This window comes from Neophocaena asiaeorientalis, unplaced genomic scaffold (genome assembly GCF_003031525.2).
Source record: "Neophocaena asiaeorientalis asiaeorientalis breed wild unplaced genomic scaffold, Neophocaena_asiaeorientalis_V1.1 scaffold320, whole genome shotgun sequence".
NCBI lineage: Eukaryota > Metazoa > Chordata > Mammalia > Artiodactyla > Phocoenidae > Neophocaena > Neophocaena asiaeorientalis.
In genome coordinates, this window is record NW_020174826.1 from 1,163,984 (window position 1) to 1,191,118 (window position 27,135).

Below are 27,135 nucleotides of genomic sequence, written 5' to 3' on the forward strand. Positions count from 1 at the left end.
GCTTTTTTTATTTTACAGGTTAAAAATTATATAGTACAAATCTTAGAGGAAAAGTTCACAGGGTCTTGTTGGTTCTGATACACTTCAAACGTATCAGAACCAAAAAAGATCAACCATTAAAATCTTTAGGAGATTCCACTGAACAAAACTTTTGCCTGTTGGAGTGAATGGGTTTTACCATCCTTATATGTAGCTGCAATGTGTGGCCTCTTCCCCTCACCCTCAATACCCTTGTTTTCTTTGTGAAATTATCTTGTCTTTAAATTTCTTTTCTATCACACTATGTAAGGTGGAAACCTGGTATTAATGGGAGACCTACTTTATGTTACTTTATAACTCAAGGAAAAGGCAAAAGAAGAAACTTTTATTAATAATGCTATTGCTAATAATTATTTTTAAAAAAATTATTATTACACACCAGGCAGTGTGTGTTGAATTTCTAGTGAGGTGTGTATGCTTTTTCCCAGAACAATACCTTCTTTACCAAGATCTGATAAAGTAATCTGCAAGTTGCACAGGCTCAAATGTATTTTGACACATTGATCCTTTAACCTGTTTTTTCTTCTTGATTAATACATTACAGGTCATTCTGCATCAACCTTAAATTCTTTCAAGGATTTAAAACTATTTTTTGTTTGTTTGTTTTTTGAATTTTATTTATTATTTTTTATACAGCACGTTTTTATTACTTATCTGTTTTATACATATTAGTGTATATATGTCAATCCCAGTCTCCTAATTCATCCCACCCCCACCACCCCTGGTGTCCATACATTTGTTCTCTACATCTGTGTCTCTATTTCTGCCTTGCAAACTGGTTCACCTGTACCATTTTTCTAGATTCCACATATATGCGTTAATATACGGTATTTGTTTTTCTCTTTCTGACTTACTGCACTCTGTATGACAGTCTCTATGGCCCATTCCATGTCTCTATAAATGACCCAATTTCGTTCCTTTTTATGGCTGAGTAATATTCCATTGTATATATGTATCACATCTTTATCCATTCATCTGTCAATGGGCATTTAGGTTGCTTCCATGTCCTGGCTATTGTAAATAGTGCTGCAATTGAACATTGGGGTGCATGTGTCTTTTTGAATTATGGTTTTCTCAGCGTATATGCCCAGTAGTGGGATTGCTGGGTCATGTGGTAATTCTATTTTTAGATTTTTAAGGAACCTCCATACTGTTCTCCATAGTGGCTGTATCAATTTACATTCCCACCAACAGTGCAAGAGGGTTCCCTTTTCTCCACACCCTCTCCAGCATTTATTGTTTGTAGATTTTCTGATGATGCCCATTCTAACTGGTGTGAGGTGATACCTCATTGTAGTTTTGATTTGAGTTTCTCTAATAATTAGTGATGTTGAGCAGCTTTTTGTGTACCTAATTTATAGTTTTATAAATTATAAAACTATTTTTATAATTTAGACATCTATAGCTTCTTTTTAAATTTAGTGTTTGGCAGTGTTCTGGTATAAGACTTCCAGGGATGTGTGCATATTGTCATTTCAATGTGACCTCTTTCAGAGCCTTGGCTGCTGGAGAAATTTGGTTTATTATGAATATTTGAATGGATAACACTTGTTGTTAATTCTTTGCAAGTCTAAAAAATCTACCTGATATACCCTAAGGATGCCAGGTGGTAATATGTGGATTTTAAACATACCATAATGTGCTGTGCTCTAACTCATTTCAGACTATCATAGAGTTCAGAATCTAATCCAGTGGATAGAAAAATCTCTATTTCAAAAATAGCTCTTTTCATGATTAGGTATTGTTTTTGTATTTTACAGTGTCACAGTAGCCCCTTGAACTATCAGTTCTCTTTAGTGGGGATTCAATCATGTGTTGAGGCATAGCCTTTTCTAGATGGCCTATGACAAAATCTTACCTTGAAAGGGGCTCCTATTCCTGTAATTAAGATAGCTACAAAATGAGGCTAGGCAGTCCCCTTTAGAAATCCCATTCTGGAATAGTATATCTAGATTCTTTTTCTCTAACTTTTGTAACAAATATATACTTCTGGTAGATTAACACAGTTCTGAAATTGGGCTTCTACCCTCTACCCAATCAGTCGACTTAAGGACTCTCAAAAAGCAGTGTGTGTGTGTGTGTGTGTGTGTGTGTGTGTGTGTGTGCGCGTGTGTGTGTGTGTATGTATCTTTGTATTTTCAGAATTTTCAAACATACACAAAAGTAGTAAGAGCAAAATGACCTTCTGTGTCTTTATATTCATAAATATAGACATTTTGCTACTCTTGTTGCATCTATTAACCCATTTTTTTCTTGGAGTATTTAAATTAAATCCCAGACAATATATTTTTTACCCATAAATACTTTGATACATTTTCTAGATTTTTAATGTTAGGTGAAAGTTTGAGATAAAAATTGTTAAATTTACTTCATTCTTGTTTTTTCTCTGAAATTAGCATAATTCCATTCTAATTAAAACATGTTCCATGTTGATATGTTTAGTTTTCTGGGTTCATTTTTGTCTCTCCTTGACTGCCACCAAAACCCTATTTTGTTCTTGTCATACTCAGCAGTTATTATACTGCTTCTAGTATAAACAGAGCATGACAACTACACAATTTACGTATATGTATATATGTAAGTGATTTTAAAGCTTTGTCTTCATTGACTATTTCTGTTTCTTGGGAGTCAGATCATTAGTGTAAGATTTTTACTTTTAGGCATAAATTATCACCTTCCTATTACAAACTCTATGAATTTGCACATAGAAATTGAGTGAATGTTTCAAGTATAGGTTAATAAAAGGTGTAAATGTAGGCAGGTGTGATTTGGATTTTAGGAGCTAAGAATTATTCTACTTCGCAATATAGGCCTATATGTGTTTCTGCTCTGAAACTATATTATGTTGGCCAGCTTTAAAAACATAAAGAACAGGAGAATTTTGATAGTTTTCCTTCTTTACTTCTATTGCTTATTTGCTCAAACCAGCCGTAATATCTCTGAGACTCTGATTCAGTGGCTAATATCTTTTTAGCGGAACTCCCACCTCCGTATACAGCCATTGCCAGTCCAGATGCCAGTGGTATTCCAGTAATAAACTGCCGCGTGTGCCAATCTCTCATCAATTTGGATGGCAAGCTTCACCAGCATGTGGTTAAGTGCACGGTTTGCAATGAAGCTACGGTAAGTGGAGATTTTCATTAATAAAAGCAGAAATTATTATCTGACATCTCCCTAAAAATGTACTCCAGTAATGTTACTTACAAGTAGATGTGGGCTGGATACTGAAATGGCCATTTTTTTATCCTTTCTTCCTTCTGGCTATTTCTCTTTTATCATACAAGGATGCCTCCAGGTGTTTAAAGCTAACTCCATTATGAAAATTTCATGATGAATTTAAATATAATGCCATTTGGCTCTTTATTTTCTAAAATGAGACTGACCATGGACAGTCATTTACAATTATCTTCAGTGTCTATCCACATCTCAACGAAATCCATTCTGATTATCACTAAAATGAAATATACTGAGCTTCACTACAAATGTGGACTTTGTACTTATTATGTGGAAAATTATTTAAACTTGTTTTACGTCTGTAGGTTGTTGATATAATTTTTCTGGGCTTTCGTGATTGTGCATTTATTATTGGCATTTGTGTCGAAGTGTTTATTAACAGCTTGGTATATTATTCCATTTATTTAATATTAATTCAGTGAAATATTCAAAACAACTTAAGGGCATATTTTTTTACTGAACTTTGGGAAGAGCAACTAAATTTTAAGTAAGATTTTTACAGTTTTAAGTAATAAACTGGTATAAAGAGTATACTGGTTAAAGTAAATATATTTCTACTTTCATGGTTAGGCTTTATTTTTTAAATTTCAATCTGTCTCAAAATTTGAAATTAAATATTAATTTAATTTTTGGTATTTGTAGTTTTTCCTCTTTAGAAAAAGCCTAAAAAAAAGTCAGCCAATGATTAGTGTATCTCTAAGAACCCTGAAACATGAATACTTGGGACTTTATAATATGTTTTATGGAAAAGTCATAAGCTAAAACCTTAAGTCATGAAGCAATATATATCATTGTAAATAATTTTTCTATAAGGAACATCTTTTAGAGAACTTTATTGTGTAAATAGATGATACCTACAAAACTAGCTATTTTCTTTATCAGTTGAACACTTAAATAGTAAATTTAATTAATATCAACTTCCTTAGTGCTCCTTTTAGAGTTGGCAAGCAAATAAGAATTGTTAGACACAAATAGCAACTTAAAAAAATAAAAGTGTCTTAAAGGCTTCCTTGGATTTGGCATTAGTGTTGAATTTTTTCACCTCTTCCTTCACCCATACAAACTTTGTTCTTTAATGAGAAGAAAGAAAGGAGATTTAAAGCTTTATATTTACATGTGGAAGTAAACAGAACAGAGTAGGTCAATTATGAAAGAATCTCAAAGTCATTATGGATTTAACCAGCAGTCTCAAGCTGGTTACTTAGAAGTGATGAGTTCATATAGGGTCAATAAAATTTGGCTACAAATAAGCTAGCTACTTTTGGACATAAAGAAAATTGTGCTGAAATTTTTATATCATTACTATCCCTGTTAAGTAAAGAAATGTAAATAATTGTGAATATTCTAGAGAATATGAATAGTATTTAATCAGATTGCCTTGTATGGAATTAGTAACATTACAAGGGAAGAAAAAATTGAAAAAAAAAAGCCTTTGAGGAATGCTGTAACATATGACCTGCTAATGTTTACAGTGTAATGTGATCTTAAATTTATGAATGAAGAGGTTAGGCAACTGGCAGCTTCTCTGGAGAAATTCTATGTTGAAAAGAACAGATATAATAGACAGATATAGTGGACCAGGGCCCAAGAGAACAGTTCTCTTATGTTCACTATCACTGTTTCCTACTCAATTTAACTGGTTATTCATTCTCCTCATGTCACCTAAAACAGGATGTCAGTGTATCTATTCTCTTGGGTAGCCACCTTTAACAGGAACTGGACATTCCTGTGGAGATTGAAAGAAATAAAACATAACAAAACAAAAAAATCAAGGTTAATAAAAGTCCTTTTTACTTCAGTAGATAGAATTAGGAAGGGAAGTAAGGTGTGTGTTGTGTGTTGTGTGTGTGTGTGTTTGTCTGTGTGTGTGTGTGTGTGTGTCTGTATATGAGAGAGAGAAAGAATATGGACAAATTTTAGCAACACTTGGAGGACACAGAATTTAAGGTTAAAAGGAGAAGCAATATCTATGACTAGTTAATGGAAAATTTGAGAAGTCCTGGAGAAAGAGTGGAGCTAGTTGGCTGCATACTTGATTGCGTCTGAGATTTGGAGACTAATAGACTGGGGTTTGAATCTGCCACTTAGTAGCTATATATCCTTGGGGACTTCTCTAAACTGTGGTTCTTCATGTAAAGAGGTATAATAGTAATAATACCTACCTCTTAGGGTTGCTGTTGGGATTACAGAGGTAAAGTGCCCAGCACAGTTCCTGGAACATGTAAGCTTATTTTGCCAAGTAAGACTATCAAAACTTATGCATATGAACAATGTCATCTCCCCTGCTGCCTCCCCACCCCAGCCCCACCATTTTGCTGTAGACCAGACATGACATGGTGAGGACTGGCATTGAGGACCAGTGCTTGAAATCTTCTATTTCAATCATGTTGTTTTACAAATGAGAGAACTGAGGTCTAGAAGTATGGTGGGAATAAAATACAGGCTACCTCAGAGACATTACAAGTTCAGTTCCAGACTACTTCAATAAAGCAAATATTGCAATAAAGCAAGTCACACAATTTTTTTGGTTTCCAGTGCAAATAAAAGTTTTTACACTATTCAGTAAGTGTGCAATAGCATTATGTCTAAATAAAGGATATATCTTAATTAAAAAATACTTTATTGCTAAAAAATGCTAACCATCATCTGAGCCTTCAGCAAGTCATAATCCTTTTGCTGGTGAAGCATCTTGACTCCCTTTTGATGGCTGCTGACTGATCATGGAGGTGCTTGCTGAAGGTTAGGGTGTCTGTGGTAATTACTTAAAATAAGACAACAGTGAAGTTCGCTGCATCAGTCAATTCTTCCTTTCATGAACCACAATTCTGTACCACAATTCTGTACCACAATTCTGAACCACAACCAACTGTAACACACAATTTAGTTTGGTAGCATTTTACCCACAGTAGAACTTCTTGCAAAATTGGAGTCGATCCTTTCAAACCCTGCGGCTGCTTTATCAACTAAATTTATGTAATATTCTAAATACTTTGTTGTCGTTTTAACAATCTTCACAGCATCTTCACCAGGAATAGATTACATGTCAAGAAACCAACTTTCTTTGCTTATCCATAAAAAGCAACTCCTTATCCATTAAAGTTTTATCATAAGATTGCAGCAATTCAGTCACATCTTCAGGTTCCACTTATAATTCTAGTTCTCCTGCTATTTCCACCACTTCTGCATTTTCTTCCTCCGCTGAAATTGAACATCTCAAAGACATCCATGAGGGTTAGAATCAACTTCTTCACACTCCTGTTGATTTTGGTATTTTGACTTCTTCCCATGAATCACGAATGTTCTTAATGCATCTAGAATGGTGAATCCTTTCCAGAAGGTTTTCAGTTTACTTCGCACAGATCTATCAGAGGGATCACTATCTATGGCAGCCTTATGAAATCTATTTCGTAAAAAATGAAACCTGAAAGTCAAAATTACTCCTTGATCCATGGGCTGCAGAATGAATGTTGTGTTAGCAGGCGTGAAAACATTAATTTCATTGTATATCTCCATAAGAGCTCTTGGGTCACCAGATGCATTACCAATGAGCAGTAATATTTTGAAAGGAATTTTTTTTTCTCAGTGGTAGGTCTCAACAGTGGCCTTAAAATGCTCAGTAAACCATATTGTAAACAGATGTCCTGTCATCCAGACTTTGTTTCTCTATTTATAGTGTAGTGCAGTGGCAGAGTAGTTTAGCATAATTCTTTAAGGGCCCTAGGATTTTCAGAATGGTAAATGAGCATTAGCTTCAACTTAAAGTCACCAGCTGCATCAGCCTGACAAGAGAGTCAGCCTGTCCTTTGAAGCCAGACATTTACTTTTCCTCTTTAACTATGAAGGTCCTAGGTGGCATTTTCTTCCGCTAAAAGGCTTTTCATCTACATTGAAAATATTTAGTGTAGCCACTTTTCTTAATTAGCTTAGCTAGATTTTCTGAATAACTTGCTGCAGCTTCAACATCAGAACTTGCAATTTTTTTTTTTATTGAAGTATAGTTGATTTACAATGTTGTGTTAGTTTCAGGTGTACAGCAAAGTGATTCATATGTATACACACACACACACACACACACACATGCATATATATATTCCTTTTTGGATTCATTTACCTTATAGATTATTACAAAATATTGAATATAGTTCCCTGTGCTATATAGTTGGTCCTTGTTGGTTATCTATTTTATGATTAGTATGTATGTGTATGTTAATCCCAAACTCCTAATTTATCACTCATCCCCGCTTCTACTTTGGAAACCATAAGTTTGTTTTCTATGTCTGTGGGTCTAATTATATTTTGTATATAAGTTATTTTTTTTAGATTCCACATATAAGCAATGTTATATGCTATGGGTCTTTCTCTGTCTGACTTATTCATTTTAGTATGATAATCTCTAGGGCCATCCATGTTGCTGCAAATGGCATTATTTCATTCTTTTTAATGGCTGAGTAACATTCCATTCCAATATACCACATCTTCTTTATCCATTCATCTGTCATCTGATGGACAATTAGATTACTTCCATGTCTTGGCTGTTGTAAATAGTGCTGAAATGAACATTGGGGTACATGTATCTTTCCAAATTATGGTTTTCTCTGGATATGTGCCCAGGGGTGAGATTGCAGGATCATGTGGTAGCTCTACTTTTAGTTTTAAGGGAATCTCCATACTGTTCTCCATAGTGGGTGCACCAATTTACATTCCCATTAACAGTGTAGGAGGGTTTTTTCTCCACACCCTCTCCAGCATTTATTATTTGTAGTCTTTTTTTTTTTTTTTTTTTTTTGGTACGTGGGCCTCTCACTGTTGTGGCCTCTCCCGTTGCAGAGCACAGGCTCTGGATGCACAGGCTCAGCGGCCATGGCTCACGGGCCTAGCCACTCCACGGCATGTGGGATCTTCCTGGACTGGGGCACGAACCCGTGTCCCCTGCATCGGCAAGTGGACTCTCAACCACTGCGCCACCAGGGAAGCCCTATTTGTAGTCTTTTTGATGATGATGTGTGGGGTGATATCTCATTGTAATTTTGACTTGCATTTCTCTAATAATTAGTGATGTTGAGCATGTTTTCATGTGCCTCTTGGCCATCTGTATGTCTTTTGTGGAGAAATGTCTATTTAGGTCTTCTGCCCATTTCTTGATTGGGTTGTTTGTTTTTTGATATTGAGCTGCATGAGCTGTTTGTAAATTTTGGAGACAAATCCCTTGTCTGTTGCATCATTTGCAAATATTTTCTCCCATTCTGTGGGTTGTCTTTTAATTTTGTCTATGATTTCGTTTGCTGTGCAAAAGCTTTTAAGTTTAATTAGGTCCCATTTGTTTATTTTTGTTTTTATTTCCATTATTCTAAGAGTTGGCTCAGAAAAGATATTGCTGCAATTTATGTCAGAGTGTTCTGCCTATGTTTTCCTCTAAGAGTTTTATAGTATCTGTTGTTACATTGAGGTCTTTAATCCATTTTGAATTTATTTTTCTGTATGGTGTTAAAGAATATCCTAATTTCATTTTTTTAACATGTAGCTGTCCAGTTTTCCAAGCACCATTTATTGAAGAGAAGTCTTTCCTCTGTTGTATAGTCTTGCCTCCTTTGTTATAGATTAATTGACCATAGGTGCATGCGTATATTTCTGGGCTTTCTATCCTGTTCCATTGATCTAAATTTCTGTTTCTGTGCCAGTACCATACTGTCTTGATTACCATAGCTTTGTAGTATACTCTGAATTCAGGAAGCCTGATTCCTCCAGCTCTATTTTTCTTTCTCAGGATTTGTTTGACTATTTGGGGTCTTTTATGTTTCCATACAAATTAAAAAATTTTTTGTTCTAGTTTTGTGAAAAATGCCACTGGTAATTTAATGGGGATTGCATTGACTCTGTAGATTGCCTTGGGTAGTATAGTCATTTTGAAAATATAAATTCTTCTAATCCAAGAACATGGTATCTTTCCATCTGTTTGTGTCATCTTTGATTTCTTTCTTTAGTATCTTAGAGTTTTCAGAATACAGGTCTTTTGCCTCCTTAGATAGGTTTAGGCCTAGGTATTTTATTCCTTTTGATGCAATGGTAAATGGGATTGTTTCCTTAATTTCTCTTTCTGATTTTTCATTGTTAGTGTATAAAAATTCAACAGATTTCTGTGTTTTAATTCTGTATCCTGCAACTTCACCAAATTCATTAACGAGCTCTGATAGTTTTCTGCTAGCATATCTAGGATTTTCTTTGTATAGTATCATGTCATCTGCAGTAACAGTTTTACTTCTTCCTTTCCAATTTGGATTCCTTTTCTTTCTTTTTCTTCTCTGATTGCCACAGCTAGGACTTCCAAAACTATATTGAAAAAAAAACTGATGAGAGTGGACATCCTTGTCTTGTTCCTGATCTTAGAGGAAATGCTTTCAGCTTTCACCGTTGAGTATGATGTTAGCTGTAGGTTTGTCATATATGGCCTTTATTATGTTGAGGTATGTTTCCTCTATGCCCACTTTCTGGAGAGTTTTTATCATAACTGGGTGTTGAATTTTGTCTAAAGCTTTTTCTGCATCTATTGAGATGATCATATGGTTTTTAATCTTCAATTTGTTCATGTGGTGTATCACAGTGATTGATTTGCGGGTATTCAAAATCCCTGCATCCCTGGGATAAATCCCACTTGATCATGGGGTATGATCCTTTTAATGTATTGTTGGATTCAGTTTGCTAATGTTTTGTTAAGAATTTTTGTGTCTTAAGTTCATCAGTGATATTGGCAGGTAATTTTCTTTTTTTGTGGTATCTGTCTGGTTTTGGTATCAGGGTGATGGTGGCCTCATAGAATGTTTGGAAGTGTTCTTTCCTCTGCAGTTTTTTGGAACAGTTTCAGAAGGATAGTGTTAACTTTTCTGTAAATGTTTTATATAATTTGCCTTTGCCTGTGAAGCCATCTGGTCCTGGACTTTTGTCTGTTGGTAGTTTTTAAATCACAGATTCAGTTTCAGTAGTTGTAATTGGTCTGTTTATATTTTCTATTTCTTCCAGGTTCAGTCTTGGAAGATTGCACCTTTCTAAGAATGTGTCTATTTCTTCTAAGTTTCCATTTTCTTGGCATATAATTGCTTGTACTAGTCTCTTATGGTCCTTTGTATTTCTGTGGTGTCCATTGTAACTTCTGTTTTTCAGTTCTAATTTTATTGATTTGGCCTCTTTCCCCTCTTTTCTTGATGAGTCTGGCTAAAGGTTTATCAATTTTATTTATCTTTTCAAAGAATCAGATTTTAGTTTCATTGATCTTTTTTATCGTTTTCTTCATCTCTATTTCATTTACTTCTGCTCTGATCTCTTTGATTTCTTTCCTGTAATAACTATTAGTTTTGTTTGTTCTTTCTCTAGTTGCTTTAAGTGTAACGTTAGGTTTGAGATTTTTCCTGAGATAAGCTTGTATCTCTGTAAACTTCCCTCTTAGAACTGCTTTTGCTGCATCCCATATATTTTAGATCATTGCATCTTCATTTTCATTTATCTCTAGGTATTTTTTGATTTCTTCTTTTTTTCTTGGTTGTTTAGTAGCCTATTGTTTAGCCTCCATGTATTTGTGGTTTCTGCAGTATTTTTCTTGTAGTTGATTTCTAATCTCATAGTGTTGTGGTTGGAAAAGAGGCTTGATATGATTTCAATTTTCTTAACTTTACCAAGTCTTACTTTGTGGCCCAGCATTTGACCTAACCTGGGGAATGTTCCATGTGGACTTGAAAAGAATGTATTCTGCTGTTTTTGGATGGAATGCTCTATAGATATCAATTAAGTGCATCTGATCTACTGTGTCATTTAAGGCCTGTGTTTCCTTATTGACTTTCTTTCTGGATGATCCACTGAGGAAACTGAGATGTTAAAGTCTCCCACTATTATTGTGTTACTGTCAATTTCTCCTTTTATGGCTGTTAGCATATGCCTTATATATTGAGGTGCTCCTGTGCTAGGTGAATATATATTTAAAATGGTTATATCTTCTTCTTACAATGATCCCTTGATCATTATGTAGTGTCCTTCTTTGTCTCTTGTAGCAGTCTTTATTTTAAGGTCTAACTTTGTCTGATGTGAGTATTGCTACTCCATCTTTCTCTTGATTTCCATTTGCATGGAGTACCTTTTGCCATCCCCTCACTTTCAGTCTGTATTTGTCCCTAGATCTGAAGTGGGTCTCTGTTGTAGACAACATATATATGGGTCTTGTTTTTTATCCATTCAGGCAGTGTATGTCTTTTGGTTGGAGCATTTAATCTGTTTACATTTGCGGTAATTATCAGTACATATGTTCTTATTGCCATTTTGTTCATTGTTCTGGTTTTGTTTTTGTTAAGTCTTTTTTCTTCCTTTCCTCTTTCGTTCTCTTCTCTTGTGATTTGATGACTAACTTTAGTGTTTGTTGGATTTCTTTTTCTTTTTGGTGTGTATAGCTGTTATAGATGTTTGATTTGTGGTTACTATGAGGTTTTGATATAGCAGTCTCTCTATATATACATGATTGTTTTAAGTTGCTGGTCTCTTAATTTTAAATGCATTACAAATATCCTGAATTTGTACTCTCCTCTTATGATTACTTGTCTTGATACCATATTTGTGTGTGGATAATTTTCTACCTTTACTTTATGTTTGCCTTTACCAGTGAGCTTTCCCATTTCATAATTTTCTTGTTTGTAGTTGTGGGCTTTTCTTTTCTGCCTAGGGAAGTTCCTTTAACTTTTGTTGTAAAATTGTTTTAGGTGGTGCTGAATTCTTTTAACTTTGCTTGTCAGTAAAGCTTTTGATTTCTCTGTCAAATCTGAATGAGACCCTTGCTGGGTAGAGTGTTCTTGGTTGTAGGTTTTTCCCCTCTCATCACTTAAATATATCATGCCACTCCCTTCTGGCCTGTAGTGTTTTCACTGAAAAATCAGCTGATAGTCTTTTGGGGATTCCCTTGTATGTTATTTATTGCTTTTCCCTTGTTGCTTTTAATATTTTCTCTTAATCTGTAACTTTTATCAGTTAAGTTATTATGTGTCTTGGCATGTTCCTCCTTGGGTTGATCCTGTATGGGACTCTCTGTGGTTTTATGGACTTGGGTTCCTGTTTCCTTTCCAATGTTAGGGAATTTTTCAGCTATTATCTCGTCAAATATTTTCTCAGGCCCATTGTCTCTGTCTTCTCATTCTGGGACCTCAATATTGCAAGTGTTGGTACATTTGATGTTGTCCCAGAGATCTCTTAAACTGTCTTTGTTTCTTTTCATTCTCTTTTCTTTATTCTATTCCACAGCAGTGATTTCCAACATTCTGTCTTCCAGCTCACTTGTCTATTCCTCTGCCTCATTTATTCTGCTATTGATTCTTTCTAGTGTGTATTTCATTTTTGTTTTCTTCAACTCTGTTTGGTTGTTCTTTATATTTTCTAACTCGTTGTTAAAACGTTATTGTAAGTTCTTGCTTGAGCATCCATTCTTTTCCTGAGTTCTTGGATCATCTTTACTATCATTACTCTGAACTCTTTCTTGGGTAGTTTGCCTATCTCTACTTCACTTAGTTGTTCTTCTGGGGTTTTATCTTTTTCCTTCGTCTGGAACATATTCCTCTGTCTTCTCATTTTGTCTAAAATTCTATTTGTATTTTTATGTATATAGAAGGTTAGTTATGTTTCTCAACCTTGGAGAAGTGGCCATCTGTAGGGGATTTCCTGTGTGTCCCAGTAGTACAGTCCCCTCTCATCACCGAGGGCCAGGGACCAGCTGGTCCCAGGGTAGATTCTGACCTGTGTTTGTAGACTCAGTTCCACTGGCTGCTGGACTGTGGTTTCTTGCTTCTGGTGTCTGCCTCCTTGTGGGTGAGGCTGGTCTAGAGGTTTATGCAGGCTTCCTGGTGGGTGGAGCCAGTGCCTACCCACTGGTAGGTGGAGCTGGGTCTTGGCTTTCTGTTGGGCAGGGCTGTATCAAGGGGTGTGTCTAGAGGCAGCTGTGTGCTCAGGAACCCTTCAGGCAGCCTGTCTGCTGATGGATGAAGCTGTGTTCCCACCCTGTTGGTTGTTTGGCCTGAGATATCCCAGCACTGTAGCCTACAGCCTGTTGTGTGGGACCAGGTCTTGATGCCAAAATGTTGGCCTCTAGGAGAGCTCACACCAATGAATGTCCCTTGGTAGCACTATCACCAGTGTTGTTGTCCCCAGAGTGAGCCACAGCCACCCTCCCGCCTCCGCAGAATACCCTTCAAGACCAGCAGGTGGGTCTGCCCCAGGCTCCTATGAAGTCATTGCTTTTACCCTGGCTACCAGTGCACATAGGACCTTGTGTGCACCCTCTAAGAGTGGAGTCTCTGTTTCTGAGTCTCCAAAGTCTCTGCAGGAGTCCTGTGGAGCTTCTGCAATCAAGCCTTTCTGGCCTTCAAAGCCAAATGGTCTGAGGGCTCCTCCTCCAATGCCAGACCCCCAGGCTGCAGAGCCTGATGTGGGGCTCAGAACTCTCACTCCTATGGGAGAACTTCTGCGATATAATTGTTCTCCAGTTTGTGGGCCACACACCTGGGGGGGTATGGAATTTTATTATATCAGGAGTGCACCCCTTCTACTGTCTTATTGTGGTTCTTCTTATGTCTTTGGATGTAAAATATCTTTTTTAGTGGGTTCCACTCTTCTTAATCGATGGTTGTTCAGCAGTGAGTCATGAGAAGAAGTAAGCTGAAGGCCCTTCTACTCTGTCATCTTGGACAGGAATTGAAAAATTCTGCAGTTTTGCATAACACATACTGTTGGTTATGCAGTTAAGCACACAAGCCCTGGAGTCAGACTGCTGGGGTTCAGATTCAGCTTCTTTCCTTTAACCTCTATGTGATTGACAGCTAATGTCTCTATCTTCATGGAATTTATACCTCTTCTTTCACCCTTAGTCTAGCTTCAGGGACCTTGTGCAGAGGACTTGCACCTAATGAGTTGGATTAGTTTGGATTAGAGTTTCCAGGTCAGAGCTGCTCCTGATATCTGGAATTTGCGAGCTGGGCCGTTGGCAGTTCACCTTGCAATTTTAGTTTTTGGAGGTGGCTCCTTTCTTTAAACTTCATAAACTAACCTTTGCTAGCTTCGAACTTTTATTCTACAGTTTTGTCACCTCTTAGCCTTCATAGAATTGAATAGAGTTAGGGTCTTGCTCTGGATTAGGCTTTGGCTTAAGGGAATGTTGTATTTGGTTTGATCATCTATCCAGACTACTAAAACTTACTCCATATCTGCAATAAGACCGTTTTGCTTTCTTATCATTTGTATGTTCACTGGAGTAGTGCTTTTAATTTCCTTTGGGAACTTTTCATTTGCATTTACAACTTGGCTGTTTTGTGCAAGAGGCTTAGCTTTTGGCCTGTCTCAGCTTTGGACATGCCTTCCTCACTAAGTTTAATCATTTCTACCTTTTGATTTAAAGTGAGAGATGTGTGAATCTTCTTTCACTTCAATGCTTAGAGGCCATTGTAGGGTTATTAACTGGCCTAATTTCAATATTGTTGTGTCTCAGGGAATAGGGAGGCCCAAGGAGAGGGAGAGAGAAGGGGTCACTAGGTGGAGCAGTCGGAACAGATACAACATTCATCGATTAAGTTTGCTGTCTTATATGGGCAAAATTTGTGGCACCCCAAAACAATCACAGTACTAACATCAAAGATCACTGATCACAGATCAATATAACAAATATTATAATAATGAAAAACATTCCAAAATTGTGAGAATTACCAAAATTGTGACACAGAGACACAAGGTGAGCAAATGCTATTTGAAAAATGATGCTGATAGACTTCCTTGATGCAAGATTGCCACAAACCTTCAATTTGTAAAATAGCACAGTATCTGCAAAGCACAATAAAGCACAGCACAGTAAAATGAGGTATGTCTGTATAAAAATAAATCTTGTCATTTGCCCAACACACATTTACTTAATGGTAAAATATGTATACAGAGAAATTAAGACAAATTCTGGTTTTTGATACTTTAGATTATATAGGAACACATTCTGGATGTTTGTGAATTTTAGATTGTCAGATTCTATCTATAATATAGTTTAATAAATTGCAGATGGCTTATTGCTAACTTATATATATTTCTACCAAGTTTATTTACTTAAAATTCTTAAATCTTAAAAAAAAATATGTTGTAGACTTACAGATAGTTAGAAAAATAGTAGTACATAGTATAGAGAATTCCCATGTGGGCCCCTCACCCACATTCCACAAACATTGACACTTTGCCAAAGTAGCTTTCTCTCTCTAAATAAATAAATATTTTTTTCAAAATCTTTTAAGGTAATTGTGGACATGGTGCTCTTCTACCCCTAAACATTTTAGTGTAAATTTACTAAAACTTAGTGTAAATTTTCCTAAAAAAAAAGGACATTCACTTATATAATCACAGTACAGTTATCAAATTCAGGAAATTAACATTGATGCAATACTGTTATTTAATCTTTTAACTTAATTCACGTTTGCCCAATTGTTCCATTAAAAAAAAAAATCTGGTCCAGGAGTCAATTTAGAATTACATGTTGCATTTGATTATCATGTTTCTTTAATCTCCCTTAATCTGAAATTTAGTCTTTGTCTTCTATTGCCTTGACAGTTTTGAAGAGTACAGGTAAGATATTTTGTAGAATGTTCCTCATTTGGGTTTGTCTGATGTTATCTTGTGATTAAATTCAGGTTATACATTTTGGCAAGCATGCCACAGGAGTGGTGTTCTATTCCTCTCAGTGCATCAGAGTTTATTTGCTTTAACAAGCTTAAGTCCTAGTAATGAGAGGAGTGTTTTCTTTGGTGTTATTTATTCTAACTTTTAAATTTACTGTAAAGTTAAAGAAAAAAGGAAATGCTAGCATTAGGAGCTATAATAAGTGTTTTTTAAGCTAAAAGTTGCCATAAAATTAATCACTTGTATTCTAGTGAGTAAAGTTTAAGAAAAATTCAAATTTGTAATATACTCCTCTTTCCTTACTATTCTTTTTGAGCTTGCTTTTCTCAGACATGTGCAAGAACCCTCAGTGAATGTTTGCCCCTGGCCAGGCAGATAAATGACCTTGCCTTGTGAACTTTAAATGGAAAACAACTCCAGGCCAATACAAACTAATTTTGAAATATACCCTTCTAATTAAATCTCTACAGTTCCCCAAATTTTATAGAGTGTTTACCAACATTTGAGCTATTTAAAATCACCTATGATTTATCATTAATTATTAGAGAAATGCAAATCTAAACTACAATGAGATACCACCTCACACTGGTCAGGATGGCCATCATTAAAAAGTCTACAAATAATAAATGCTAGAGAGATTGTGGAGGAAAAGGAACCCTCCTACACTGTTGGTGGGAATGTAAATTGGTGCAGCCACTATGGAAAACAGTATGGAGGTTCCCCAAAAAACTAAAAACAGAGTTGCTATATGATCCAGCAATCCTACTCTTGGGCATATACCCAGATAAGACTTTAGTTTGAAAAGGTACATGCACCTCTATGTTCATACCAGCACTATTTACAATAGCCAAGACATGGAAACAACCTAAGTGTCCATTGACAGATGAAAGGATAAAGAAGATGTCATATATATATATATATATACAATGGAATATTACTCAGCTATTGAAAAGAATGAAATAATGCCATTTGTAGCAATATGGATGCAACTAGAGATTATCATACTAAGTGAAGTAAGTCAGAAAGAGAAAGACAAATACCATATGATATCACTTATATGTGGAATCTAAAATATGATACTATCTATGAAACAGAAACAGACTCACAGACATAGAGAACAGACTTGTGGTTGCCAAGGGGCAGAGGGATTAGGGAGGGAAGGATTGGGAGGTTGGGACTAGCAGATGCAAACTATTATATATAGGATGGATAAAAAACAAGGTCCTATTTTATAGCACAGGGAACTATATTGAATATCCTGTGATAAACCATAATGGAAAAGAATATGAAAAAGAATATGTATAACCAAGACATTTTGCTGTACAGCAGAAATTAACATGGCATTGTAAATCAACTACAATAAAATTTAAAAAATCACTTACGATGCATTTTTCCTTAATGTGTACTTTGGTAGCACTATGGGGAGCCTTAGATTTTAAGAATCATTTCCATTTTATATACAAACAAGTTTTGGCAGTTTGTACTTTGGTTAATTTGCTGTGTTTATATTTTCTTCTCTTATATAGCCAATCAAAAACCCCCCAACAGGGAAGAAGTATGTTAGATGCCCTTGTAATTGTCTCCTCATTTGTAAGGACACATCACGGCGAATAGGATGTCCAAGACCCAACTGGTAAGACATGAAGATTCATTCATTCATTCATTTGTTCATTCAACAAGTACTTATTAAAGATTCATTATGTGGCAGGTTTGTGCTAAACAGTCTTTCACCTCAAAGTAATTATATGGCCTACAGCATTTTTTTCTTTGTTAAAGGAATAATACTGCTTAGTTTGAAATTAATGGTTACAGTTATTTGCTTTACTTTTATTTGCTGTTATGTTTATTTCCAGCTTATAGATGACAAATCTGAAGCTCTGAGAGAGAAAATAAATAGTTCAAATCAGTGCTTTCCACAATTTTTAAACTTTTGGCTGCATGCCAAGTATAAAATACATTTTATTTTACAACCCAAAATTCATATATGTTCATCTACATACATACATACACACACATATATTTGAAACAAAAGTTTCACACAAAAAATTTACCTTTGCTATATGCAGTGCACTCAGATTTTTTCGTATTTTACTTACTCTGTTTCTGCCCATTTATCTTTTCTTTTTCTTTCTTTCTTTTTTTTTTTAAACATCTTTATTGGAGTGTAATTGCTTTACAATGGTGTGTTAGTTTCTGCTTTATAACAAAAATATTGCAAATACAGCTGCAATGTATATTGTGGTACATGTCTCTTTTTGAATTATGGTTTACTCAGGATATATGTCCAGTAGGGGGATTGCTGGGTCCTATGGTAGTTCTATTTTTAGTTTTTTAAGGAACCTCCATACTGTTCTCCATAGTGGCTGTATCAATTTACATTCCACTGCTACTTTACCAAATTAATTGATTAGCTCTAGTAGTTTTCTGGTAGCATCTTTAGGATTCTCTGTGTAGAGTATCATGTCATCTGCAGTGACAGCTTTACTTCTTCTTTTCCGATTTGGATTCCTTTTATTTCTTTTTCTTCTCTGATTGCTGTGGCTAAAACTTCCAAAACTATGTTGAATAATAAAGGTGAGAGTGGGCAACCTTGTCTTGTTCCTGACCTTATAGAAATGGTTTCAGTTTTTCGCCATTGAGGATGATGTTGGCTGTGGGTTTGTCATATATGGCCTTTATTATGCTGAGGTAAGTTCCCTCTATGCCTACTTTCTGCAGGGTTTTTATCATAAATGGGTGTTGAATATTGTCAAAAGCTTTCTCTGTATCTATTGAAATGATCATATGGATTTTATCCTTCAATTTGTTAATATGGTGTATCACATTGATTGATTTGCGTATTTTGAGGAATCGTTGAATTCCTGGAATAAACCCTACTTGATCATGGTGCATGATCCTTTTAATGTGTTGCTGGATTCTGTTTGTTAGTGTTTTGTTGAGGATTTCTGCATCTATGTTCATCAGTGATATTGGCCTGTCATTTTCTTTCTTTGTGACATCTTTGTCTGGTTTCGGTGTCAGGATGATGGTGGCCTCGTAGAATGAGTTTGGGAGTGTTCCTCCCTCTGCTATATTTTGGAAGAGTTTGAGAAAGGCAGGTGTTAACTGTTCTCTAAATCTTTGATAGAATTCACCTGTGAAGTCATCTGGTCCTGGGCTTTTGTTTATTGGAAGATTTTTAATCACAGTTTTAATTCAGTGCTTGTGATTGGTCTGTTCATATTTTCTATTTCTTCCTGGTTCAGCCTCAGAAGGTTGTGCATTTCTAAGAATTTGTCCTTTTCTTCCAGGTTGCCCATTTTATTGGCATATAGTTGCTTGTAGTAATCTCTCATGATCCTTTGTACTTCTACTGTGTCAATTGTTACTTCTCCTTTTTCATTTCTAGTTCTGTTGGTTTGAGTCTTCTCCCTTTTTTTCTTGATGAGTCTGGCTAATGGTTTATCAATTTTGTTTATCTTCTCAAAGAACCAGCTTTTAGTTTTATTGATCTTTCCTATCATTTCCTTCATTTCTTTTTCATTTATTCCTGATCTGATCTTTATGTTTTCTTTCCTTCTGCTAACTTTTGGGTGTTTTTGTTCTTCTTTCTCTAATTGTTCTAGGTGTAAGGTTAGGTTGTTTATTTGAGATGTTTCTTGTTTCTTAAGGTAGGATTGCATTGCTATAAACTTCCCTCTTAGATCTGCTTTTAATCCATCCCATAGGTTTTGACTTGGCGTGTTTTCATTGTCATTTCTTTCTAGGTATTTTTGATTTCCTCTTTGTTTCCTTCAGTGATCTCTTGCTTATGAAGTAGTGTATTGTTTAGCCTCCATGTGTTTGTATTTTTTACAGATTTTTTCCTGTAATTGATATGTAGTCTCATAGCGTTGTTTTCAGAAAAGAAACTTGATACAATTCCAGTTTTCTTAAATTTACCAAGGCTTGATTTGTGACCCAAGATATGATCTATACTGGAGAATGTTCCATGAGCACTTGAGAAGAAAGTGTATTCTGTTGTTTTTGGAGGGAATGTCCTAAAAGTATCAATTAAGTCCATCTTGTTTAATGTGTTATTTAAAGTTTGTGTTTCCTTATTTATTTTGATTTTGGATGATCTGTCCAATGGTGAAAGTGTGGTGTTAAAGTCCTCTACTATATTGTGTTACTGTCGATTTCCCCTTCTTTGGCTGTTAGCCTTTGCCTTATGTATTGAGGTGTTCCTATGTTGGTGCATAAATATTTATGTTGGTGCATAAATATTATATCTTATTCTTGGATTGATCCATTGATCATTATGTAGTGTTCTTCTTTGTCTCTTGAAAGTCTGAATTGGGTCTCTTGTAGACAGCATATATATGGGTCTTGTTTTTTTTATCTATTCATCCAGTCTGTGTCTCTTGGTGGGAACATTTAATACATTTACATTTAAGGTAATTATCGACATGTATGTTCCTATTACCATTTTCTTAATTGTTTTGAGTTTATTATTGTAGGTCTTTTCCTTCTCTTGTGTTTCCTGCCTAGAGCAGTTCCTTTAGCATTTGTTGTAAAGCTGGTTTGGTGGTGCTGAATTCGTTTAGCTTTTTCTTGTCTGTAAAGCTTTTAACTTCTCTGTCAAATCTGAATGAGGTCCTTGCTGTGTAGAGTAACTGTAGTTGTACATTTTTCCCTTTCATCACTTTAAATATGTCCTGCCACTGCCTTCTGGCCTGCAGAGTTTCTACTGAAATATCAGCTGTTAACCTTATGGGGATTCCCTTGTATGTTATATGTTGTTTTTCCTTTGCTGCTTTTAATCTCTTTTCTTGTATTTAATTTTTGATTGTTTGACTAATATGTATCTTGGCGTCTTTCTCCTTGGATTTATCTTGTATGGGACTCTCTGTGCTTCATTAACTATTTCCTTTCCCATATTAGGGTAGTTTTCAACTATAATCTCTTCCAATATTTTCTCAGTCCCTTTCTTTTTCTCTTCTTCTTCTGGACCCCTATAATTCGAATGTTGGTGCATTTAATGTTGTCCCCTAGGTCTCTGAAATGGTCCTCAATTCTTTTCCTTATTTTTTCTTTATTCTGCTCTGCATTAGTTATTTCCACTATTTTATCTTCCAGGTCACTTATCCGTTCTTCTGCCTCAATTATTCTGCTATTGATCCCTTCTAGAGAATTTTAAATTTCATTTATTGTGTTGTTCATCATTGTTTTTTTAGTCTTTAGTTCTTCTAGGTCCTTGGTAAATGTCTCTTATATTTTCTCCATTCTATTTCCAGGATTTTGGATCATCTTTACTATCATTATTCTGTATTCTTTTCCAGGTAAACTGCCTATTTCCTCTTCATTTGTTAGATCTGCTGGGATTGTACTTTGTTCCTTCAACTGCTGTGTGTTTCTCTGTCTTCTCATTTTGCTTAACTTACTGTGTTTGGGGTCTCCCGTTTGCAGGCTGCAGGTTTGTAGTTCCCATTGCTTTTGGTTTCGGCCTCCAGTGTGTAAGGTTTGTTCAGTGGGTTGTGTTGGCTTCCTGATGGAGGGGACTGGTGCCTGTGTTCTGGTGGATGATGCTGTATCCTGTCTTTCTGGTGGGCAGGTCCATGTCTGGTGGTGTGTTTTGGGGTGTCTGTGACCTTATTATGATTTTAGGCAGCCTCTCTGCTAATGGGTGGGTTGTGTTCCTGTCTTGCTAGTTGTTTGGCATAGGGTGTCCAGCACTGTAGCTTGCTGGTCGTTGAGTGGAGCTGGGTCTTGGCATTGAGATGGAGACCTCTGGGAGATTTTCCCCGTTTGATATTACTTGGAGCTGTGTGGTCTCTGGTGGAACCATGTCCTGAACTTGGCTCTCCCACCTCAGAGGCACAGCCCTGATGCCTGGCCAGAGCACCAAGAGCCTGTTATCCACACAGCTGAGAATAAAATGCAGAAAGAAAGAAAGAAAGAAAAAGAGAGAGAGAGGGAGAGAGAGAGAGAGAGAGAGAGAGAGAGAGAGAGAGGGAGAGAGGGAAGGAGGGAGGGAGGGAGGGAGGAGAAAGAAAGAAAGAAAGAGGTCAAATAAAATGAAATAAAATAAAGTTAAAAAACTTAAAAAGTAATAAAAAATAAAGAAAGAAGAGAGCAACCCAACCCAAAAACAAATCCACCAATGATAACAAGCACTGAAAACTATCCTAAAAAAAGAAAAGAAAGAAAAATGGACAGACAGAATCCTAGGACTTATGGTAAAAGCAGAGCTATACAGACAAAATAACACACAGAAGCATATACATACACACTCACAAGAAGTGAAAAATAGAAAAAAAAATATATCGTTTCTGCCAATGTCCACCTCCTCAATTTGTTGTGATTCATTGTCTATTCAGGTATTCCACAGATGCAGGGTACATCAAGTTGACTGTCGAGATTTAATCTGCTGCTCCTGAGGCTGCTGGGAGTGATTTCCCTTTCTCTTCTTTGTTCGCACAGCTTCTGGTGTTCAGCTTTGTATTTGGCCCCGCTTCTGAGTGTAGGTCACCTGAGGGCACCTATTCTTCTCTCAGACAGGACAGGGATAAAGGAGCCACTGATTCGGGGGCTCTGGCTCACTCATGCCGAGGGAGGGAGGTGTACAGAATGCAGGGTGAGCCTGTGGTGGCAGAGGCCGGCATGATGTTGCAATAGCCTGAGGCATGCCGTGTGTTCTCCGGGGGAAGTTGTCCGTGAATCACAGGACCCTGGCAGTGGCGGGCTGCACAGGCTCATGGGAGGGGAGGTGTGGAGAGCGACCTGTGCTTGCACACAGCCTTCTTGGTGGCAGCAGCAGCAGCCTTAGCATCTCATGCCCGTCTCTGGGGTCTGCGCTAATAGCCACGGCTCGTGCCCATCTCGGGAGCTCCTTTAAGCATTGCTCTTAATCCCCTTTCCTCACGCACCACAAAACAAAGAGGGAAGAAAAAGTCTCTTACCTCTTTGGAAGCTCCAGACCTTTTCCCAGAATCCCTCCTGGCTAGCTGTGGCACACTAGCCCCCTTCAGGCTGTGTTTACGCAGCCAACCCCTGTCATCTCCCTGGGATCTGACCGAAGCTGGAGCCTCAGCTCCCAGCCCCCACCTGCCCCGGTGGGTGAGCAGACAAGCGTCTCAGGCTGGTGAGTGCTGGTCGGCACTGGTCCTCTGTGCGGGAATCTCTCCAGTTTGCCCTCCACACCCCTGTTGCTGCGCTCTCCTTCACGGCTCCAAAGCTTCCCCCCTCCGCCACCCGCAGTCTCCGCCCGCGAAGGGGCTTCCTAGTGTGTGGAAACCTTTCCTCCTTCACAGCTCCCTCCCAATGGTGCAGGTCCTGTCTCTATTCTTTTGTCTCTGCTTTTTCTTTTTTCTTTTGCCCTACCCAGGTACGTGGAGAGTTTCTTGGGTTTTCGGAGGTCTGAGGTCTTCTGCCAGTATTCAGTAGGTGTTCTGTAGGGGTTTTTCCACATGTAGATGTATTACTGATGTATTTGTGGGGAGGAAGGTGATCTCTATGTCTTACTCTTCCGCCATCTTGAATCCCCTCTGGTTACACTTATTTGTAAACTGATGTTCTTGAATAAGCAATGAAAGTTTTCTTGATGCTACATAACTACTTAATAGATTGTAATAAATCAGTGACTCATATTTTATTAAAAACAAACAATTAGTTTATCTTTGATATATTTCATCTTAAGTTGGAAGTGTTTTAGTAATCATTGTATACTTTAAATTGTGTTATTTCACTAGTCTTTGCTGAGTATAAGCTATGCAATAAATTCTGTAGTCATGTGCCTCTGCCAAATGGTGTATGGAAGTGCACCGATAGAAGTATATCAAAACCTTAACTGTGTTTTGTTTCTGTGTTTCCTGTCTTCTTGACCATTATGTGAATCATTTGCAACCCCATCTGATGGTAACCTGGGAAATGGAAAGGAAAGGAGCCTACCATTGTCCTTTCTGTCCAACTCCAATTAAACAGACATTAAGGAGTACCAGCCTACCCAGAGAAATTTGGTTGTGACTCAGCACTTTGGTACATTCATGGCACACATATATCTGTTAATGTACAATTTTTTAACTTACTTAGTCTTTTACTCAAGTTGTCTTCCTAGATAGGGTAAGATAAGATAAGGAATGATAAGATTTGAATTTATAAGAACTTGGAAACAGTAGTTAAATGGTTCCCAAGGTGATTTGATTAGGTCCAATTCCAAATAATTTTTTTGCTTTTGAAATATTGACTATTGCTGTTTTCTGTGATTTTGGCTTTAAAGGCTGACATTTAATTCACTTAATTTATAAAACAAGTATAACCTATTTTCAATACTATATTCCATGTTTTTGGCCCCATAGTGTAGGTTTCGCTCTCAGTCCATTTGTGGGATAATGAAGTTGTTTCCTGTCTGTTTCCACAGTAGACGCATAATTAACCTTGGCCCAGTAATGCTTATTTCTGAAGAACAGCCAGCTCAACCTGCACTGCCAGTCCAACCAGAAGGTACAAGAGTTGTGTGTGGGCACTGTGGAAATACGTTCTTGGTACGTAACAAGACATTTGTGATAGGGACATCAATCTGTAAATGTAGGTCTTGATCACACAGATTTGACCACTGCTCATAGTCTTATAGTTTGTCCAAGTGAAAATTGATCAAAAGATTAAAATAGAGCCTTTGTTAGAAAGACAGTCAATCAGAGCCACGACTAGGATGTACTGCATTGTTTGTGAATTACATATAAGGTGCATCCCCTGACTGATTCATTTACAAAAAGGGCCTCTCTGGGTAGGCTAATAACAAACAAGAACCCTGTGCTCCAGGCAGAGCAACTTGGGTATCCTGGCTTAGTGAGTAACTGAATCTACCTCCTACCCTCATCTCCTCAGCAGAGCGCAAAATGCACACTCTCATGTAGTGGCCTTGTTTCATGGTTCTGGATTCAAGAAATATTCTCATTATAATTTATCAAAATTTTTCTGATTGTTATATATGAAACTTGGAGTAACGGGAATTACTGTGGTATCTGTAATTAGATAAGTTATTGGATAAAAAATAAAGTATAAGTAGTTTGACATGAACAAAAGTTATAGGAGTTCTTGTTTTACTACTTTTAACTTTAACCCTAAGCTTGATTTTTAAATGTTAATTTCATAATGACTTACCCCATCAGGAAGAATAAGAACAGGTTTTCTTTGTTATTTAGCCTCCAAAGGAGACAAAAGATTATCCTTAGAACCTAAGTACTAAAGAAACCTTCCAGAGTGTAGGCATGGGGAGAGCTGAGGTTGCAGTGGTTTATAAACAAGACCTGCTGTCACTAAGGGATGAATGAGCTTAAGAAAGTGTAGACTGTTTGCTCTTTTTCCCTTCTAATTTTTATTTTTGATAAAGTAATTCATGTATAATAACTTCACATGTCAAATAGGACTGTAAAGCTTAAAGGGAAAATGGTGGTCATCTCTTTACCTAACACAACCCCAGTTTTCATCCCCCAAATACTTTTGACTCTTTCAGCTGCTCTTCTGGTATGTACTTCCATGTGTTTAAATTGTTTGCTTGTTTTTTTCTTTTTGATTAAGCAGTTTTAGATATTACCTATTACTTTGTAAAACGCAGGTTGAAGATTTAGCACTCTTACCACCCTGCCTGCTCTCATAGTCCTTTCTCCACTTTCATACTCCCAGTAGAGTTATAATATTTTATTTATTTAATACTTAGTCTTTACATTTTTTATGATTAGGTAAATTGTGTTCACAGCTGAGCCAAGTAATATATTACATTTCTCTCCTGTCCCTCCCTCTTTTAGATTTGTTTTAATTTTTTATGTACAAATCACTAGTTCTTCTCATATTCTTTCATAGAACTACAAAATTCCTGTCAATATAGTCAAATGGGTCAGGGAATCTATTATTTAGACTTCCTCCTTCACAGCTGTCATCCTGTGACTTCCCTTCATCTTATCTTAGGAATTCCTATTACCTCTTTCCTGTGTTGGATCCTCTGCCATCCTTACAGTTCTTGGTTTATTGCTTTATTTTGTTGGAGCACATCCTCTCTTAGCTTTCTGAGAAAAGATGCAGAGAAATAAATTTGAACCTTTTACTTCTTAAACAGTTTTTAATCTAACCCTATTTTCACGTTATAATTTGTCCAGATGTAGAATTATAGGTTGCCAATTCTTTCCTTAGAAATTTGAGGGCTTTGCTCCACTGTTGATGGGAAGATCAACTGCTGTTGGCTCCTGACCCTTACCATGGACCTATTTTTCTCTCTTTATTTTCTCTTATTTTCCTCTTTCATTTCTCCAAGGTTCTGAAATAGTATTAGAATGTGCCTTAAGGAGAATCTTTTTGACCTCATTGTCTGGCTACTCAGTGAATCCTTTAATAGTCCACTCCATTTTCTTTCTTCCATCTTTCTACAACCCCTGAGATTAGATCACCTGAATTGACATACACACTCTCTCTCTTTCTCTCTCTCTCTTTTTTTTTTTAATATATCTTTCAGTTTTGGCTTTTTCTTTTACTTACAGGGAAATTTCCTCAACTATATCTTCTAAACTTAATTAAAATTTTAAATTTCAGATGATCTAAATTAATTTTTAATTTCTAAGAGTTCTCCTGTGTTCTCTGATTAATTTTTCTTTTTTCTAAATCACATTCTCTTCTTTATGGCATCTTTCTGAAGCTATTAGTTATGTTTTCTGAGGTATTATTCTTCTTTATGCCTTGTCTCTATTTTCTCTCCATTGCTTCTATTTGTTTTTATTTTCTGATAGAGGTTTTAATGAGGAGCTCATTTATATATGAGAGCAAGTTACTGATTGGAATCTCTAAGTATGCAGCAGGGGCTAAACTTTTTCTCCTTCCTTCCTTCCTTTCTTTCCTCCCTCCCTCCCTTTTTCCTTTCTTCTTCTCTTTCCTCCTCCTCCTCATCTTTCTTCTTCCTCTTCTCCTTTTTCTCTTTTCTTGAAGAACTGCCAACTATTAGTATCAATGTCTTTTTTTTTTTTTTTAGGGCAAGTTTCTCTGGGGAATAATCCTCTGACTTCTTGTAAGAGGTATATCTGGGAGACAGCATTCTAGGAGCTAAGAAAGGATAATAGGAATGAAGGTCTCATCTACTGTTCAGACTGTAGACTTATTTAACTCCTTTGTTTTTAGAATGGTGTCTTATTCTTGCCTTCTGCTGTGCCTGGTGTTCCTAAGTTCACAGTCCTTCTTCTTTGAGAGAATAAA

The 27,135-nt window shown here is 36.5% G+C and overlaps 1 protein-coding gene across 3 annotated transcripts in view; it reads left to right on the forward strand.

Moving 5' to 3' along the window:
- The window catches only part of PIP4P2 (phosphatidylinositol-4,5-bisphosphate 4-phosphatase 2), an 81,203-nt gene that overhangs the window by 19,295 nt on the left and 34,773 nt on the right, over positions 1 to 27,135 (forward strand). For 2 of the 3 annotated variants that reach the window (XM_024760418.1, XM_024760420.1), the window contains exons 2-4: positions 2,996 to 3,162; positions 17,466 to 17,572; positions 24,317 to 24,440. In XM_024760418.1, coding sequence (XP_024616186.1) covers positions 2,996 to 3,162; positions 17,466 to 17,572; positions 24,317 to 24,440 — 398 coding nt within the window. The remainder of the gene's footprint in view (positions 1 to 2,995; positions 3,163 to 17,465; positions 17,573 to 24,316; positions 24,441 to 27,135) is intronic. The other variant, XM_024760419.1, reaches the window with a different exon arrangement.